Source organism: Canis lupus, chromosome 10 (assembly GCF_011100685.1).
Source record: "Canis lupus familiaris isolate Mischka breed German Shepherd chromosome 10, alternate assembly UU_Cfam_GSD_1.0, whole genome shotgun sequence".
NCBI classification, from domain to species: domain Eukaryota; kingdom Metazoa; phylum Chordata; class Mammalia; order Carnivora; family Canidae; genus Canis; species Canis lupus.
The window spans coordinates 34,383,919-34,402,713 of NC_049231.1; the positions used below are offsets into that span (position 1 = coordinate 34,383,919).

The 18,795-nt window shown below is 38.4% G+C and overlaps 1 protein-coding gene across 1 annotated transcript in view; it reads left to right on the forward strand.

Annotated features, from left to right (window-relative positions):
- The window catches only part of ALDH1L2 (aldehyde dehydrogenase 1 family member L2), a 55,428-nt gene that overhangs the window by 19,272 nt on the left and 17,361 nt on the right, over positions 1-18,795 (forward strand). Inside the window, exons 8-15 of the mRNA XM_038550810.1 lie at positions 346-471; positions 1,035-1,126; positions 2,888-3,035; positions 9,615-9,734; positions 10,314-10,441; positions 12,343-12,493; positions 14,904-14,974; positions 15,060-15,165. Of these exons, the coding sequence (XP_038406738.1) occupies positions 346-471; positions 1,035-1,126; positions 2,888-3,035; positions 9,615-9,734; positions 10,314-10,441; positions 12,343-12,493; positions 14,904-14,974; positions 15,060-15,165 (942 nt within the window). The remainder of the gene's footprint in view (positions 1-345; positions 472-1,034; positions 1,127-2,887; positions 3,036-9,614; positions 9,735-10,313; positions 10,442-12,342; positions 12,494-14,903; positions 14,975-15,059; positions 15,166-18,795) is intronic.

The following is an 18,795-nucleotide window of genomic DNA, read 5'->3' on the forward strand; positions in this document are numbered from 1 at the left end:
CATGAGGGAGGAGGGGAAGTGATAGTTGTAGTAGTGGGTGGAGAAAGAGGAGTTATAGTAGGTTTTAGTCTAAAGATGTTACACCCAAATGTCAATTTTTTCTAGAGCTTGTTTTCAATTTTGAGACGTATCTAGCCCTAGACTTAACTTTCTCCTTTCTGCTGCCATTAGTAAAATACCAGTTCAGATCTTTGACACATAATGGTAAGGGTTTTTAGTTCATATTTTTCTATTTGCCAAACAAGCTGATCTTTGTATTCATATATGACACTCCATCTCCCACCATCTTACTCTTGCATTGTCTGAATCTTCAATTCCTCTGCTCTTTTTGTCACTATTTTATAGCTGATGGTGAGAAATCTGCAGTTTGAAGATGGGAGAATGATTCCTGCTTCTCAGTACTTTTCAGCCGGTGAGACATCAGTGGTAGAACTTACAGCCGAAGAGGTCAAGGTGGCAGAGACCATCAAGGTGAACATGTGATGTCCTTAATGTTACTCTTACCTTAGAAAACTGAAGCATTTTGGTCATGGCACCATCAGTCTTCAGAGTAGGGAGGAAGTACTTTCTCTCCTCTTTTTTGTGTTAGCTGCCATATGAAATCAACTCCAAAATGCATATGCAAATTTATTTCTCACAAAATTATTCAAGGCAGCTCTAGGTCAGCATGGGGGTGAGGGGAGAAGCTGGAATGTAAGGATTAGGGGTGCTGTCATTTGGGGCCCCAAGTTCTGCTATCTTCAAGGTCACCCTAGGGGTCATCTACATTCCAGACAGCCAAGGGCTAAAGAGTACAGAGAATTGTGTGAAGGAGGTTTTGCATGGGTCAAGACTAGGAGTCAATTTCACTTCTGCTCCTATTCATTGGCTAGAAGTCAGTCATATGGCTGCATCTGACTTGAAGAGATGCTGAAAAATGTAGTCAAGCCACATATCCAAGATGAAAAAATAGTAGGTTTGGTGAGGAGCTGGCCAGTCTCTACCATTGTGTTGTTCATGGCACATCCTTCATAAAAATTACCCTTGCTGTATAGGTCATCTGGGCTGGAATTTTAAGCAATGTCCCTGTTATTGAAGACTCAACAGACTTCTTTAAATCTGGAGCGAGCTCAATGGATGTTGTCAGGTAAAACGATTACCCTATTGACTCATGCCCCTCCACTAGAGATTTTTTTGACTTTGACTTTGAAAATCAAATCCAATCCTTTGTTCTGGATGTTATCATTTTACCATACCCACTCTACTCTTTTCTTCATCTTTTTTGAATTGTTTCCATGTCAAACACGTATATTTGTTCCTTTCTCTTTGTTGCTAGCCAGGAGTAGTTTTCATATGCCCTTTAAACCTAGAAAACTGATGCTTCTAATTGTTTGTTTCTTTTAAAAATTTGCCCTTACATTTCTTAGCTAATTTTGGAATGGTGAAGCTCTGGATGAGAATGTTAATCAGGAATTACCTACATAGTCTGATTCAGAAGCATACTTGACATTGATTACATTTACCCCAATATCTTTTTTTTCCTATCCCTCAAAATTACCCAGTAAAATATAGCTAGAATAAGGATTATTAGTATACTTGCAAGAGGAAGAATCATTGCCCTATAGTCAGAATTTCTCTATAAAGGTTTATGGCAAGTTGAAAGAGCTAGAGTCCTAGAGGCCCTCTTTTATGGCAAAAAAAAATAAAAAAATAAAAAAGTCTGTGAGGATCCTAATACCGGAGAGTCTTGCAGAGATATTTTGCTTTGAGGGCTGGCTACACTATGGCCATTCACTAATTAAATAAGTTAAAGAATGCTGCTCCTCATGTCAAAAAAGTGAGTGTTCTTTATGATCATTCTGTTTATTTTCTTATCACTCATTTATTCCACAACATTTATTGAGTACTCACTATATACGCACTACATATCAGGAACACTTTGAACTCTGGGAATACAGTCATGAACAGGACAAAGTTCTTTAATTCATGGAGCTTTTATTCCACTAAATCCAAACAATCATCTCCAGAGCAAATAGCATCATCAAGTCAAGAGTTTTGGTTCCTCAAATAACAAATTTCTTAGCTATGATCTGTGAGTTCCCAGAAACTTCTAATTTACTCAATTAAAGATTTCAGTACTATGCTATTACTTTTTTTACTAGCAAGACGCTCCTGCTAGAATTGCCCATTTTCTGTTTGAGTATCTGAATCACTATAATCACCTGATGCTGTTACCTGGAACTGCCAAAGCACCTCATCTCTTTTGGAGAAGAAATGACCAAACAACTGTGGTGATATTTCTGTCCTGCAGCTAGCACACTGGTGATATTCAAGCAATGGCAAATAACAGCTATAATTTGTAAAATTAACAGCAAAAAATCAAAGGATCAGTAGAGACTTCAGAAGTTATCTTAACCTAACATGATTCTACTTTGTAGTGACACTAACCATGTAATGCAAACAACATGTTTGTTTCATTCTTATACATGATCCAGAGACAATATTATACAATATGACTTTTGTTTCATACTCTTCACAGTTAGGGACTTTCCTTTATTTATTGTTCTTGTAGTACCTTTGAAAGGAAAGGAACTAATTTTATGTGCCCCCTATTATCTTGCTTACAAGTAGGTAAAAAAAAATTTTTTTTTTGCCTTGGTTTCTTTTCTTTCTAGCTATATACAAAGTTAAAAACAAGAGAATATCCACTGTCCTTCAGGACAGCTTTTTTATTTTGTTCTCCTGGTCTTACCAATTTCTTCAGTTATTATCATGGAAGATCTCCGAGGCTCTGTACAAATGGGTTTGTAGCATGTCTTATCTACAAACAATGTGGAAAATGTGTTAATATGGTTCCCCTAAATCCTTTTAAAAGTGTAAGTAATGGTGAGCTGCTGCTTCCGTCCAGGCTGGTTGAGGAGATCAGACAGAGGTGTGGTGGGCTTCAGCTGCAGAACGAAGATGTCTATATGGCCACCAAGTTCGAAGACTTCATCCAAAAAGTCGTGAGGAAATTGAGAGGAGAAGATCAAGAAGTGGAACTAGTGGTGGATTATGTAAGCTTCTCCACGCTGCCTGAAATCTACATCATGTTGACACAACAGTGAGGATGCTGCATGATAGGCACTACACATATAAGCTATAAGGGAATGCTGTGCCTTCTGTCCATTTTTTTATGGCCTTTTTGAAAAAGCTATTTCTTTTTTTTCAACTAGCTGCATTCTGTTTTTTTTTTAATTTTTTAAAATAAATTTATTTTTATTGGTGTTCAATTTGTCAACATACAGATAATACCCAGTGCTCATCCCATCAAGTGCCCACCTCAGTGCCCGCCACCCAGTCACCCCCACCCTCCGCCCACCTTCCCTTCCACCACCCCTAGTTCATTTCCCAGAGTTAGGAGTCTTTCATGTCTGTCTCCGTCTCTGATATTTACACTTATTTTTTCTCCTTTCCCCTTTATTTACTTTCATTATTTATGGCCTTCTTGAAAAAGCTGTTTCATTAAGATACACCATAAAATTCACTCTTTTGCTTTATTTTTAAAAATGTTTACTTATTATATATTAGAAAGAGAGAGAGAGAGAGAGAGAGAAAAGAGAGACAGTGAGCAGGGGAAGGGCAGGAGCAGAGGGAGAGAGAGAATCCCAAGCAGACTCCTTGTGAGTACAAAGCCTGACATGAGGCTCAATCCCAGGACCCTAAGATCACGACCTGAGCTGAAATCAAAAATAGGTGCTTAACCAACTGAGCCACCCAGGCACCCCAAAATTCACTCTTGTAAAATGTATAGTTCAGTGGTTTTATTTTTTTTATTTGTTTTAGAAACTTCTTTTATTTTTAAGATTTGTTTATTTATTTGAGAGAGAGAGAGTGGGTGGGGGAAATATGAGCAGAGGCAGAGGCAGAGGGAGAAGCAGACTCTCTATAGAGCAGGGAGCCTGACATGGGGCTTGATCCGAGGACCCCAGGATCATGGCCTGAGCCAAAGGCAGACACTTAACTGACTGAGCCATCCAGGTGTCCCAGGCCAGTGGTTTTAAGTATATTTACAGAGTTGTGCAACCATCACTGCTGATTATGGAACATTTTTATCACCCAAAAAGGAACCCTGTATCTACTAACAGTAATGCTCTGCTCTCTTCCCCCTACTTCTGGCCCCCAGAAACCACTAATCTCCTTTTTGTCTCCGCAGATTTGTCTATTGGTATAATAATTATATCATTTTTTGTTATTTATATAGATATTTCATATACATGGAATTACACCATTTGTGGCCTTTTGCATTTGGCTTCTTTCACTGAGCACCATGTGGTCAAGGCTCATCCATGCTGTAATGTGTGTTCAGCTCTTTACTCTTTTTCTGGCCAGATACTATTCCGTGCTATGGATATACCACATTTTGTTTATTCGTTCCTCAGTGAATGGACACTTGGGTTGTTTTCACTCTTTGGCTATTCTAAATAATGATGCTATGAAAATTCGTGTGTCAGCTTTTGTGTGAACACGTGTTTTCAGTTCTCTGGGATAGATATCTAGAAAGGCAATTGATGAAGTCATATAGTAACTCTGTTTAACTGTTTGAGGAACTGCTAATCTGTTTGCCAAAGTGGTTATGCCATTTTGCAATCCTACTAGCAGTGTAGAAAGATTCTAATTTCTCCATGTCCTCACCAACATTTGCTGTTGTCTGTCTTGCCTATTTTATTCTTTTTAAAAGATTTTATTTACTTATTCATGAGAAACACAGTGAGAGAGACACAGGCGGAGGGAGAAGCAGGCTCCCTGCGGGGAGCCCAATGTGGGACTCGATCCCAGGACCCCAGGGACACACCCTGAACCAAAGGCAGATGCTCAACCACCAAACCACCCAGGTGTCCCTGTCTTGCCTTTTTTTTAGCTAGAGGTGTGAAATGGTATCTCACTGTGGCTTTGATTTACATTTCCCTGGTGACTAACAATGAGCATCTTTTCATGTGCTTATTGGCCATTTGTATATCTTTTTTGGGAAAATGTCCATCCAAATCCTTTGCTTGTTTTTTAATTGGAATATATGTCTTTTTGATGTTGAGCTGTAAGGGGCTTTTGTGTACTTCGGATACTAGACCTTAATCAGATACATGATTTGTATACATTTTCTCCCATTCTGTGGGCTTTATTTTCACTTCTTTGACAGTGTCCTTTGATGCATAAAAGTTTATTATTTGATTCAGTTTAATTTATCTATTCTTTCTCACTGTGCTCTTACAGGCATACCTTGCTTTATTGCTTTTTGCTTTACTGTGCTTCATATATAGTGCATTTTTCACAAATTAAAGTTTGTGGCAATCTTGTGTTGGGTAAGTCAATTGGCACCATCTTTCCAACAGCATTTGCTCATATCATGTCTCTATATCACGTTTTGGTAATTCCCACAATATTTCAAACTTTTTCATTGCTATTATATTTGCTATAGTCTGTGATCAGTGTTAATCTGTGATCAGTGATTATAACCCACTCAAAGCTCAGATGATGGTTACCATTTTTTTATAATCAAGTATTTATTTTTTAATTGAAGTATAGTTGATAAAGTATTATTAATTACAATATATACATTGATTTTTTAGACATAATGATATTGCATACTTAATAAACTAGTGTATAAAATAGTATAGTGTAAACATGGCTTTTATATGCACTGGAAACCAATAAGTTCATTTGGCTTGCTTTATTGCGATATTCTCTTTATTGAGGTAGTCTGGAACTGAGCCTGCAATGTCTCTGAGGTATGCCTGTATATGTCTTCTCTTGACCTTTTTTGCTCCTCTATTTTTCCTTTACTGCATTTTGTTTGTATTAAATATAGTCTAGTATACCATTTTGATCCCTTATTATTTCTTTCACTATATATTTTTAGTTAGTTGCTTTGTGGTTGCCTTGAGGATTACAATGAACACTTTTGTTTGAACACTCCAGTTCAGTTCAGATTCATGTCAACCTAATAACAATAGTGTAGAAAAACTTTGCGGTAATTTAGTTCTGCTCCCTATCCCCTCATTTGTGATATTGTTGTCATATAAATTACATCTTTATACATTGTAAGCCCACCAACATAGTTTTACAATTATTGTTTCATGCAGTTGTCTTTTAAATCATGAGAAGAGTTAAAAACAAATATACATGTATCCTGACTTCTGTATTTACTTTTATCAGTGTGCTTTATTTCTTCCTGTAGATTCACGTTCTGTCTAGAGTCCTTTTGTTTCAACCTGAAGGACACCTTTTAGTACTTTTTGAAGGGCAGTGTGCTAGCAAGGAATTCTCTCAGTCTTTGTTCATTTGGGAATGACTGAATTTCTCCTTTGTTTTTGGAGAGTGCTTTTGCTGTATATGGAATTTTTGGCTCACAGTCTTTTTCTCTCTCTCTCTTTTTAAAGATTTTATTATTTATTTATTCATGAGAGACACAGAGAGAGAGGCAGGCAGAGACATAGGCAGAGGGAGAAGCAGGCTCCATGCAGGGAGCCTGATGTGGGACTCGATCCCAGGACCGTAGGATCATGCCCTGAGCTGAAGGCAGATGCTCAACCACTGAACCACCCAAGCATCCCCACAGTCTTTTTCTTTCAGCACTTTTAATGTGTTAATCTATTGACTTCTGGCCTCCATGGTTTCTAAGCATCAGTCATCTGTTAATTTTATTGAGGATCCATTTTCTGTGATGGGTTGCTTCTCTCCTGTCCCTTTCAAGATTCCCTCATTATCTTTGGCTTTTGACCATTTTATTATGATGCTTCTAGAATGGATCTCTTTTATTCTACCTAGAGTTTGTTGAGCTTCTTGATTGTATGGTTTAATGTTCTTCATCAAATTTGGGACATTTTTATTTACTATTTCTTCAAATATTCTTCCTGCTGCTTTCCTCTTCTCCTCTCCTTTTTCCTCCCTGTTTTCAGACTGGATAATATCTATTGACCTATTGTCTAGTTTGCTAGTTCTTTATTCTGTTTGCTTGAATCTACTATTGAGCCCCTATAGTGAATTTGTGAAGTTTCACTTATTGCACTATTCAGTTCCAGAATTTCTCTTTGGTTCTTTTCTTATAATTCTTATCTCTTTATTGATATTCTCTATTTGGTGAGACATTGTTCTCTTATGTTCCTTTAATATTTTAGACATCATTTCTTTTAGTTATTGGGACATATTTACAAAAGCAATTATTTAAATATTTTTCTAATAAATCCAGTGCTAAGTCTTTTCCAGGATGGTTTCTATTGACCTTTTTTTTTTTTTTTTTTTGTCCTATATATTGGCCACTCTATTCTTTCGTGTTTCTTCATGTATCTTGCAATCTTTTGTTGAAAACCATCCGTTTCATAATGTGGCAACTCTGGGAATAAGACCTCTCCCTTCACGGGGATTATTGTTGTTGCTGGTTGTTGTTGGTTTTTCTCTCTTTAGTGAGTTTCTTGGGCTAATCCCGTAAGGCCTGTATTCTTTGTTGTTTGCCACCACTGAAGTCTCTACTTGGTTTGGTCATCAGCTGATGATCAGACATAGATTTCCTTAAATTTCTTGTACTGATAAGTCTCTCAGAGTCTACTGAAGGACTCAGGTAGTTTGTGCAGAGCAAGCTCTGAGTTAGGTTAAGTAAAGAAAGACACAGAGTATAGAGCTTAGCATCGGAGAACTCTGTGGAGATAAGGCCTCTAGGGAGCTTCTGGGGAGCCATGTGCGCCCCGTTGGTGGCTAATAGGCTGCTGGTTGTAAGGATGTTGGTTTTCAAGTTACTGCTGCACTGTTAAGAGACAGATAGGAAAGAGTAGGACAATTAATATACCACAGAACTCACTGTTCTTACAGAGATTCCACTGTTTTTCTTGAATTTTTCTTGAATAAATGGATTCTCAAGCTTTTGGTTAATCTCCAGAGTCCTGAGAAGAATGATTTTTGACGATATTTTCTAACATTCTTGTGGCTTTTATGAAGGAGTGGATTTTTAGTGGTGTCTGGTCTATTATGCCAGAAATGCTTCTCATCCATTTGTTTTTAATAAAATTTAGGTAAATTTGGGAAGCAGTTTAGCATCATCTGGTTAAGAACATGAATTTGGGTGTCAGACCCACCTAAAGTTGAACCCACATAGCATTACTTACCAGCCATGCAACCTATGGCAAGTTACTTAACTTCTCTAAGCCTTGGCTTCCTCATTTGTTTTAAAAATAAATTTATTTTTTATTGGTGTTCAATTTACCAACATACAGAATAACACCCAGTGCTCATCCCGTCAAGTGCCCCCCTCAGTGGCTTCCTCATATGTTAAATAAGACAATAATGATATATACCTCATAGGATGGTTGGAAGAATCAAATTAGATGGTACATGGAAGACACTTAGCACATTTTCAGAATGATGAGTTTACGGGGACTAGACACGTCAAGTCAGATGAGATTCCTTCATTAAGTCCTACATAAATAGAATGGAAATATTTCTTTTTTAATGATTTTATTTGTTTATTCATAAGAGACACACAGAGAGGCAGAGACACAGGCAGAGGGAGAAGCAAGCTCCCTGCAGGGAGCCCAACGGAGGACTCGAACCTAGGACCCTGGGATCATGCCCTGAGCCAAAGGCAGACACTCAACCACTGAGCCACCCAGGTGTCCCAGAATGGAAATATTTCATAGAAACATTTCTTATCTGTAGGATAAGACTGATGTCCTCTTGATATTTTTCTATTCCTTTTTAAAACATGATCAATTTCTCTATATGAAATTATTTTTAAATCATTACATTGACTCTGTATATCTTGCATTGATATGAAATTTTATTCTAATAATGCTTTTTCAATATGTTTTCTCAGTTATTCCATGTAATAACCGTATGAGGCAGGTAACATTATTCTCTTTTTATTATTTTTTTAAGACTTTATTTATTTGAGAGAGAAAGCAGACGGAGGAAGGGGTAGAGGGAGATGGAGAGAGTGTCAAGCAGATACCCTGTTGAGCAGGGTGCCCAACTGGGCCTGATCCTACAACCCTCATATCATGACCTGAGCTGAAAACAAGAGTCAGTCGCTTAACCTACTGAGCCACCCAGGCACCCCTCCACTTTTTATTGTTGAAAAAACTGAAGTTCATAGTAGTTAATGGACTAATCTAAATTCACTCACTAGGTAACAGTAGAGAATACAATTTAGGCAACACATTTGAAAGAGAAAAAGGGAAAATGAGGAGGAACTTAAGGAAGGAAAACTTAAAATGGCACCAGTGTAAAAGGCAACCTAATCCACAAAGGCAATTTCAAGGTTTCAAATGAATGCAATGGCTGTGCTCCATAGATGTTGCCACTAGATGGTGCCATTTCCATTATCTGGAGGTCTTTTGAGTTCTCTTTTATTTCTGTAGAAAATCTGAAGAAGTATTGATAAGGCCCAGCCTTAGAGTACTTTGGTTATCAGAGATGCTGGCCTCCTGGCTCAGTGGCCAATCTGAGCATCATGAGGCCCAAATCTTACGTAAGTTTATATCTTCCAGAGACTAGTAACTAGAATCCTATCGACATAACTTCTCCTGTCAACCTCTTTATTGCTAATTGTTATCAAATGGGTAAGCAGAGAAATCCACCGAATCTGTTAATATAATTCTCTATTTTAGGTTTCAAAGGAGGTCAATGAAATGACCGTGAAAATGCCATATCAATGTTTCATAAATGGACAGTTCACAGATGCTAATGATGGAAAGACCTATGATACTATCAACCCAACAGATGGATCTGTGAGTAATTACTTAGTGTGCACAGTGACCACTGGTCATGAATTTTTAATTTATACAGTTGTAAAACCGACAGTCTTAATAAGTTACTTTATTCTATCACTTTGCCTCTGAGCACTTATTATAAATGCACTCCATGTATTTCTTCCAACTATTCAATTCTAGTACTGGCTGCTAACTGTAATAAATTATTTTATTGAGTGAATATTTATGATGAATTTAGATGTATAACTATACCTATACATATCAGAGGCATATCTCCAATAAAACTATATGCAGAAAATAATTTTTAGAGTTTGCAATCTCATGGCAAGAAATTCAGCTTCTGTAAGGTGCTAGAAGAGATAGATATATTCTTCCTAAACGTAGTATGACATGAGAAGTCCAAACTTTCAGTCTAATGATTTCCATGTTAAAATTTTTTTGCTATATTACTGAATGTATTGATTTTCCATCATAAATTCGTTGGGTTTTATAAGTAATACTCTATTTTTCCTATTAATATAATATTAATTTCAAGAGGCATATTTGTATATCTCTATTTAAACAACTCATACCCTATTTTTTCTTCTCTTGAAACAGACAATATGCAAAGTATCCTATGCTTCTTTGGTGGATGTTGATAAAGCAGTAGCAGCAGCAAAAGATGCCTTTGAAAAAGGTGAATGGGGAAGAATGAATGCAAGAGAAAGAGGAAGATTGATGTACAGGTGTGGTTTTTAAAAACACAGAACTACTACCTTGGGATGTTGGCTAACATTGCCAAGATTTTAAACATTTCCCAAAAATATTCTAGTATCCACCTATTATATGTCTTCTGTTATTAACATCATATAAAGTTCCATATATATGAGTTCTTGATTTTTGTAATATTCTTTGTAACAGCAGGGAAAAAAGTTCAATTAAGAACCATTTACAAAGACGTGGGCAAGGATGAGGGATAATGAGGTACCTAGTTAGGGGCAGCAGCAGGAGGAAGCTGTTACTACTCCAAGGTCTGGGACAGAGGAAGAGACTACTGGAATCTGACAAGATCTGTAGCCGTAGAAGACCTCACTCCAGGGTTTTTGGTGAAGGGACGCAGCAGCTGCTGAATCACAGCCCATCTGTGAAGATGCTGGAGAATGGAATCCCCAATCACTTTCTCTCTCATTAGTCAAGCCCAGTGACAGAGCAGGAGAGCCAGGTGATCTGGCCTATAAAGGTCATCCTCCCAGGTCACAGAGCAGTGTGGAGGATGGATTTACAACAGCAAATGGGGAATATTCTTTGTTGTTTTCAAAGACAAAGTCAACCGAAGAAAGACAATTATCATAAGAAATAGCACAGAGAACCATAAGGGAAGGAGGGAAAACTGAATGGGGAAAAAAGTCAGAGAGGGAGACAAACCAGGAGAGACTCTTAACTCTGGGAAACAAACTAAGGGTTGCTGGAGAGAAGGGGGGTAGAGGGACAGGATTACTGGCTGACGGGAATTAAGGAGGGCATGTGATGGATGGGCAACTGATGAATTATTGAAAACTACATCTGAAACTAATGATGTACTATATCTTGGCTAATTGAATTTAACTTTAAAACATTTTTTTAAAAAGACAAATTTTAAATCTACTTGACTTGTAGGGAGTCAGAGTGAGGAAGAAAAATAGTAAGGCCTGGAAAGAGTATTATAAATCAGTAACTGCATATGCCGAGACTAATTAAATTCAATCATAAATTCACTTTTCTGCTTTCCCAGAGCCAAACGCTGGCCTGGCCAAAATATCGCTTAGAGCAGGATCTGGAAGAAACATTGAGGAAGAGGGATTTTGAGCCCAATTTTAGATTGGAACTTACTCACAGAACCACTAAAGGCTGGAAAGAAAACCAATGGTTGAGGGGAACACAAAAGATGAATTTTGACTATTTCAGAGCCATTAGACCATCCTCAACTGATTTTGCCACAGAATCTAGACACCTAACAGAAATTCATTGTGATATCTGTAATTCACCCCATGTTTTTCTATCTTGTCCTCTTCAGTTAGTGCTGGAAACATTTCTGTACCAACCAGAAATCCTCATATTCTGGATTCTCATGGATTGCACTCTGTAACATCTCCCTGTATATTCATAAATTGGCCACATTGCTACTGTTTTCTGTCATTGATCCCCTCAGTTTGTTTGTTTGTTTAGATTTTATTTATTTGTTCATGAGAGACACAGAGAGAAGCAGAGACACAGGCAGAGGGAGAAGCAGGCTCCATGCAGGGAGCCCGATGCAGGACTCAATCTCAGGACCCCAGGGTCACACCCTGAGCCAAAGACAGACACTCAACCACTGAGCCACCTAGGTGCCCCAATCCCCTAGATTACTGTGGCTCAATCACTCTTCTACTTCTGATATATTTATGAGGCAAATGGTACAGGCTACCCACACTTCTTTTTGTAATTCTTGGAACAAATTATTTGTGAAATGATTTAACATCTTCCCTGCTGGACCACATTCTTTATGAGGGGAGAGACCTCATCCATGTGTGTTCACCTCTGAATTCTCTCAGCCCTTAGGATGGTGCCTTATACATAATAGGAGCTCAATCAATATTTGCTGAATGAATTCCTTTCACTGATCGTACAGACTTGCAGACCTCCTGGAAGAAAACCAGGAAGAACTGGCAACCATTGAAGCCCTTGATTCAGGCGCTGTCTATACCCTGGCTCTGAAGACTCACATCGGAATGTCTGTGCAAACATTCAGATATTTTGCTGGCTGGTGTGACAAAATTCAGGTAAGGTACAAATGTTATTTGTCTCCGTGGAGATCATCCCAGAAGGAAAAGGGCCGAACATTTAGTAGTTCGGAAAGGCACTGTTTTAGAGTTATCTATTAGGTTTTCTTATCTCATCTTTCTAACAATCATCCATGGTAGATAGATAGCTGTTGTCCCTTGTTGCACGTAAGGAAACAGACTCTGGAGGACAGTGAATGACTTGTAAATGGTCACATCGTTAGTAAGTAAACTATAGAGCCTAGGATTTGAACTCAAGATTTTCTGAAGTCTAATGATATTTTTTATATTTTACTATAATATCTCTAAAGACATCTAATCATCTTCTGGACATATAGAGTATCATGAAGAGATTGAAAACTCAAATGCCTGCAGACACCAGACAGCTAACATACGTGATCTAAGTAGGCTGGGTATAAGAAAAATAACTTTTCTAAGACACAGATACAATAAATATTTCATTTCTCTTTTTCTATAAGAAAGTAAATAGCACAAGTGTGATGGTGGTAAGTGGCAATTACACTTGACCTCAGCATTGGGTATATGCAAGAGGTAAAGGTAAGGCTTATAATAAAGACAAGCATGCATGCGGCTCATAGACTCATGATAATCACTGTGATACCAGCCATCACAGCCATGCTCCCAACAGCAGGAAGGAGGAAGTGGGGAAGGGAGAGAAAAACAAAAGGGCTTTAAACATCAACCCCACCCTCCCTTGTACTTATATCTCCCATTGGCCTTCTCTGTCTGCTAAGAAGACTGGGAAACAATATTTTATTTGAGCGAGTTACTGTCACCACTATTGATATAGTCAGACCTGGGTTCAAGTGTTAGCTTTGTCAGTTACCAGCTAATGTTAAAGTTATTTTATGTCTCTAAGCCTTACTTTTCTCTTCTGTAACATGGTTACAATAATACAAACCCTGCAAGTTATGGAGTGAGGCTTGGCAACAAGTCTGCAACAGATGAGGGCTTGCACATCAATATAAGCTTCATTATTATTCAGTCACAAAGTCATAAAGATGTAAGTATTTAGTAATGGTGGTTCAGGTCCATCCTTTATCTTCAATTATGAGATCTAAAGAGCTCCAAAACCTTAAAATTAATTGGTTTGGGTGGTTCAAACTTATTTATTGCCAAAAACTGGCCTGAACTACTATGAGCCTATTTATAGTTTGTATTTATATCACTTAGAGGGAATATTCATATGTTTCATTAAATAAATATTCCCATAATCATGTCTTTGATTATGAGGAACTGCTCCAGACCCTACTGGGGTCATAGATAATATAAGGTATATGTGTTACATTATGTTTCTATAGTCTAAATAATTCTGAATCCTAAAACACACTTGGCCCCAAGGATTTCAGGTAAGAGACAGACACTTGTAATTAGTAACAGCAATACTTTTGTTTGTGGGGAAACAAATGAATAACTTCAATTAAAGACTACTATGTGAATTAGTTGGGATTAAGTTTGGTTGCATGTAACAGAAATTCAAGTAGGAACTTTGTTTTACCTCATTTTCAAGAAGCACGAAGGCAAGTAGTCAGGGCTAGTATATGACATGCAGTTCTCCTCCCTCTCTACCAGGCCATCCTTAGTACCGTGTGATCTCTGCCCTTGAGGCTGTGTCATGGCCTCATGATAACCACTGCAGTTATTAGCCATTTCAGGGACGTTCTGAGCAGGAAGAAGGCTGAAGAGACCATGGGGGTTTATGGTAAAAGAGCATGTGTCAGAGCTGAGTCATCCTCCTGCAGAGAGCACTACCCTATTAACGCCTTGTGTTTACGTCTTCCATTGACCATCCCTATCTGCTCTGGAAACTGGAAAACAGAATTTTATCTGGGTACATGGCTGTCACTATGATAGGGTTTTTGTTACTAAGAGCAGAGGGAAGAATGGGAAGTGGGCAGGCAATTAACATTCTCTGCCATGCCAAGAAATTAGGAATGGAGGTAACTAAATTACAGTTATGTTTAGTATATGGGGGCACCTGGGTGGCTCAGTTAATGGGGCATTTGCCTTTGGCTCAGGTCATGATCTCAAGGTCCTGGGTTCAAGTCCTGCCACACGCTCCCTACTCAGTGGGGAGTCTGCCTCTCCCTCTCCCTGTGCCCCTCCCCTCCCACTTGTGCTCTCTCTCAAATAAATAAATAAAATATATATTTTTTAAGTTGCTGTGTTTAGTATATAAAGATACATTCATAGATAGACAGACATATTATTCTTCTGTGTCTTACTCTCTCCATAAAGAGATAACAATTCCTTTTTTCTTATAAATTGAACACTGACTTTTCATACCAGTTAAGAAAAATTAAGAGAGGCAGACAGAAAATAGATTCCTTGAGATTAGATTTATTCATTTAAATTAGTAAATTAAGTATCAACCTTTTTTACTTTTTAGGGCTCTACCATTCCAATCAACCAAGCCCGTCCAAATCGCAATCTGACCTTCACCAAGAAGGAGCCACTTGGGTAAGACAAGGAGAGGACCTTGGGTGACTTGTGTGAGTTGTGTTGTTTGGGGACAACTAAGGATGTTGTCTTTCTACCCCTGCAGTGTCTGTGCCATTATCATCCCCTGGAATTACCCACTGATGATGCTGGCATGGAAGAGCGCTGCGTGTTTGGCAGCAGGCAATACCTTAGTGCTCAAGCCAGCACAGGTGAGATGCAAAGGGCCAGGGGCAGAATCATCTCCTTCCCTATTCACTGGAAAACAGAAACATACATTTATAAACATTATGTCTTTAAACACAAATGAGCTTGTATATTATGACATCTTTAAAGATATCACAGGCATATTTTCACATTATATCTTCATTTTTGATAGCAGCCTAATGCACCCTGTGGATATCCCACAAATTAAAATTTCCATGACAAGGGAAGCAAGCATAGGGTACTCTGGTGAAATCCACTGACTTTCTACAAGCCAATTCAATTCTTGCAAAATGCCAAATACCCAATAATTAGGGAATTATTTGAGTAATGATGAGAATGATTAGAATGATTCAGTGATGATTCAGTAATGATGAGAATGATCAGAAGAAGAAATATTATATAGGCATTCATATTTTAATTATTAAAAATATTGCAAAGATAGGGAGGATGAGGGAAAAGGATGCAAAAGAATGTATATAATTGTGGCAACTGTGTAAGAATATGTATACTTAGACAAGGAAATAGTTAATAAAAAATAATATTTCAAATGATAGAGTTCTCAAAAAAATCTTTTAATGCTACAGTAGCTTTTTGGGAAAAAGCATATGGTGGCCAACTTAATACCTGGCTGAGCATTGACTGTGTACAATGAGCAGTAGTAGACATTCTGAGGTACACGAGTCACAGAGAAAACTTGGTCTCTATTCTAGAAAAGTTTACATTACCCATCACCTCTCCTAATTTGGCATTGCCTCTTGGTCATATTGACCACAGGCATCTTGCTTTACTTGTTAGAAACACTTTCATTTTTAAAAATAACTATGTTAAAAAATTTAAAAACAGAAATGTTCAGAGAAGTAGATAGTGAAAAATCTTCCTCTTATTCTTTTTTTTTTTTTTTTTTTTTTATGATAGTCACAGAGAGAGAGAGAGAGAGAGGCAGAGACACAGGCAGAGGGAGAAGCAGGCTCCATGCACCGGGAGCCTGACGTGGGATTCGATCCCGGGTCTCCAGGATCGCGCCCTGGGCCGAAGGCAGGCGCCAAACCGCTGCGCCACCCAGGGATCCCCTCTTCCTCTTATTCTTAATCCCCCAGCCAGGCAATTTACCTCCCCAGAGGGCAACCAATGTTATTAATCATGATTTATTAATTTCTTAGGTATTCCAGAGATACTCTCTGCATATACAAATATGTATATATTTATTTATAAATAAATTATATTTATATAATTATATTATATATGTATATAGTTTTTAAGTTCATTAAAAAATCACAAAGAGGGGATACGGGGATATGGGAAATTGCTAATCAACAGGTATAAAGTTTCAATTATGTGACATGAATAAGTTCTAGACATCTGCTGAATATCATTTTGCCTACAGTTAACAATGGTATGTCATATAGTTAAAATCTGTTAAGAAGGTAAATTGTTATGTTAAGACAATACAATAGTTGCATTCTATATATACTTAGCAAAAGAAAAAATCTTCCTTTTTATTAAACAATTTCCATTGTATAAATAAACAATATCCATAATATTCCCTTGTATAGCTAAACCATATTTTAACAATATCTAATTAATGGATATTTAGATTTTTCTGTCCTTTTGCTATTATAAATAATATTATAATTAATACTCTAGTAAATATGGCATCATGCACATGTGCAAGTATATTTAAAGGATAAGTTTCTAATAGCAGAGTCACTTAGTTAAAAGATACATGTATTTGGGGGGCACCTGGGTAGCTCAGTTGGTTGGGCATCTGATTCTTGATTTTGGCTCAGGTTATGATCTTGTGGTCTTGAGAATGAGACAAGCCATGGCTCCACACTGAAAATGGAGTCTGCTTAAGATTCTCTCATTCCCTCTCTCCCATCTCCCCCACATGCTCATGCTCTCTCTTTCTCTCACTAAAAGTAAAAAGGGGGGGAGGTACGCCTGGGTAGTGCAGTCAGTTGGGCATCTAACTCTTGGTTTCAGCTCAGGTCATGATCTCAGGGTCGTGAGGCCCCATGTTGGGCTCTGCCTTCCTTGACAGTCTGCTTGTCCTTCTCCCCTTCCCCCCTCCTCCATCTGCTGTCTCTTGTTCTCAAATAAATAAATAAATCTTTAATAAGTAAATAAGTAAAAGGGAAAAAAAGATACATGTATTTGTGTGATAGATTTAGGCAAATCCTCCCATGGAAATGGCACTGATTCACTAGCATTCTATAGGAGTGCTGTTTCCCCATTAAATAGCAGGAAGCCAGTGAAGAGGAGAGGTAGATAACCTAGCCTTCGGGTGCTCAATCCTGGCTGCATATTAGAATCACCTGGAGTTCTCACTGAAAAATACTGGTATCTCTTGGCAGAGACGCTGATGCAATTGGTCTAGGTCAGAGCCCAGGCACTGGTATTGCTTTAAAGCTTCACATTCATTTCTAAGATACAGCAGCCAGGGTTAAGAATCAGAGTGGTATCCAAGGAGAGTGCTAAGCATTAAAGAACTCCAATGATTATACAGAATGTTCAAAAATTAGGAATATTTATTGAGGGCACGCTAGCTGCCAGGCATCTAGCAGTGATGAAGACATACACAGTTTTTTTTTTTTAAGATTTAATTTATTTAATCATAGAAACACAGAGAGAGAGAAAGAGGCTGAGACACAGGCAGAGGGAGAAGCAGGCTCCATGCAGGGAGCCCAACATGGGACTCGATCTCAGGTCTCCAGGATCACACCCCAGGCTGCAGGTGGCACTAAACCACTGCGCCACGGGGGCTGCCCCATACACAGTTTCTTTCCCCGTGGAAATGACAGTCCAAGCCCCTCTGCAATTTAAAACTGACAGTTTAATGGTTGATCATAGGGATACCTGGGTGGCTCAGTGGTTGAGTGTCTGCCTTCAGCTTGGCTCAGGACGTCATCCCAGGGTCCTGGGATCAAGTCCCACATTGGGCTCCCTGCAGGGAGCCTGCTTCTCCCTCTGCCTATGTTTCTTCCTCTCTCTGTGTCTCTCATGAATAAATAAATAAATCCTTTTAAAAACTGATTGAACTTAATTTTAATCCTGAAAATGAAAGACCCAAAGTTGTTATTGTTCTGCTGTAGATATCGTTTTATTTTATTGCATAATCTTATGTGATGATGGTATGAAACCATCTCCAGTATGAATGTCCTGTGTGAATGAATGTCAGGAAGACTGAATCAGGGGGCTTTTTCTCATGGTCTGGACTGGTTCAGGTCTGGCAGGTTCTGACCACTTCATCAAACCCAATAATAACATTAGCAATGACCTACTCTTGCCCAGAACACTCCTAGATGCTTTCCCATATATCATTTAAAGCAAAAGTCCTGCTGGTAGAACTGAGTAGCCAAATGAAAGAAAACCAATAGAAATGAAAAGGATGAGATAGGGACACCTGAGTGGCTCAGCGGTTGAGTGTCTGCCGTGGGCTCAGAGCATGATCCTGGAGTCCTGAGATTGAGTCCCATATCGGGCTCCTGCATGGAGCCTGCTTCTCCCTCTGCCTGTGTCTCTGCTTCTCTCTCTGTGTCTCTCATGAATAAATAAATAAAATCTTATAAAAAAAAAAAAAAAAGAGGGATACCTAGGTGGCTCAGCAGTTTGGCGCCTGCCTTTGGCCCAGGGCA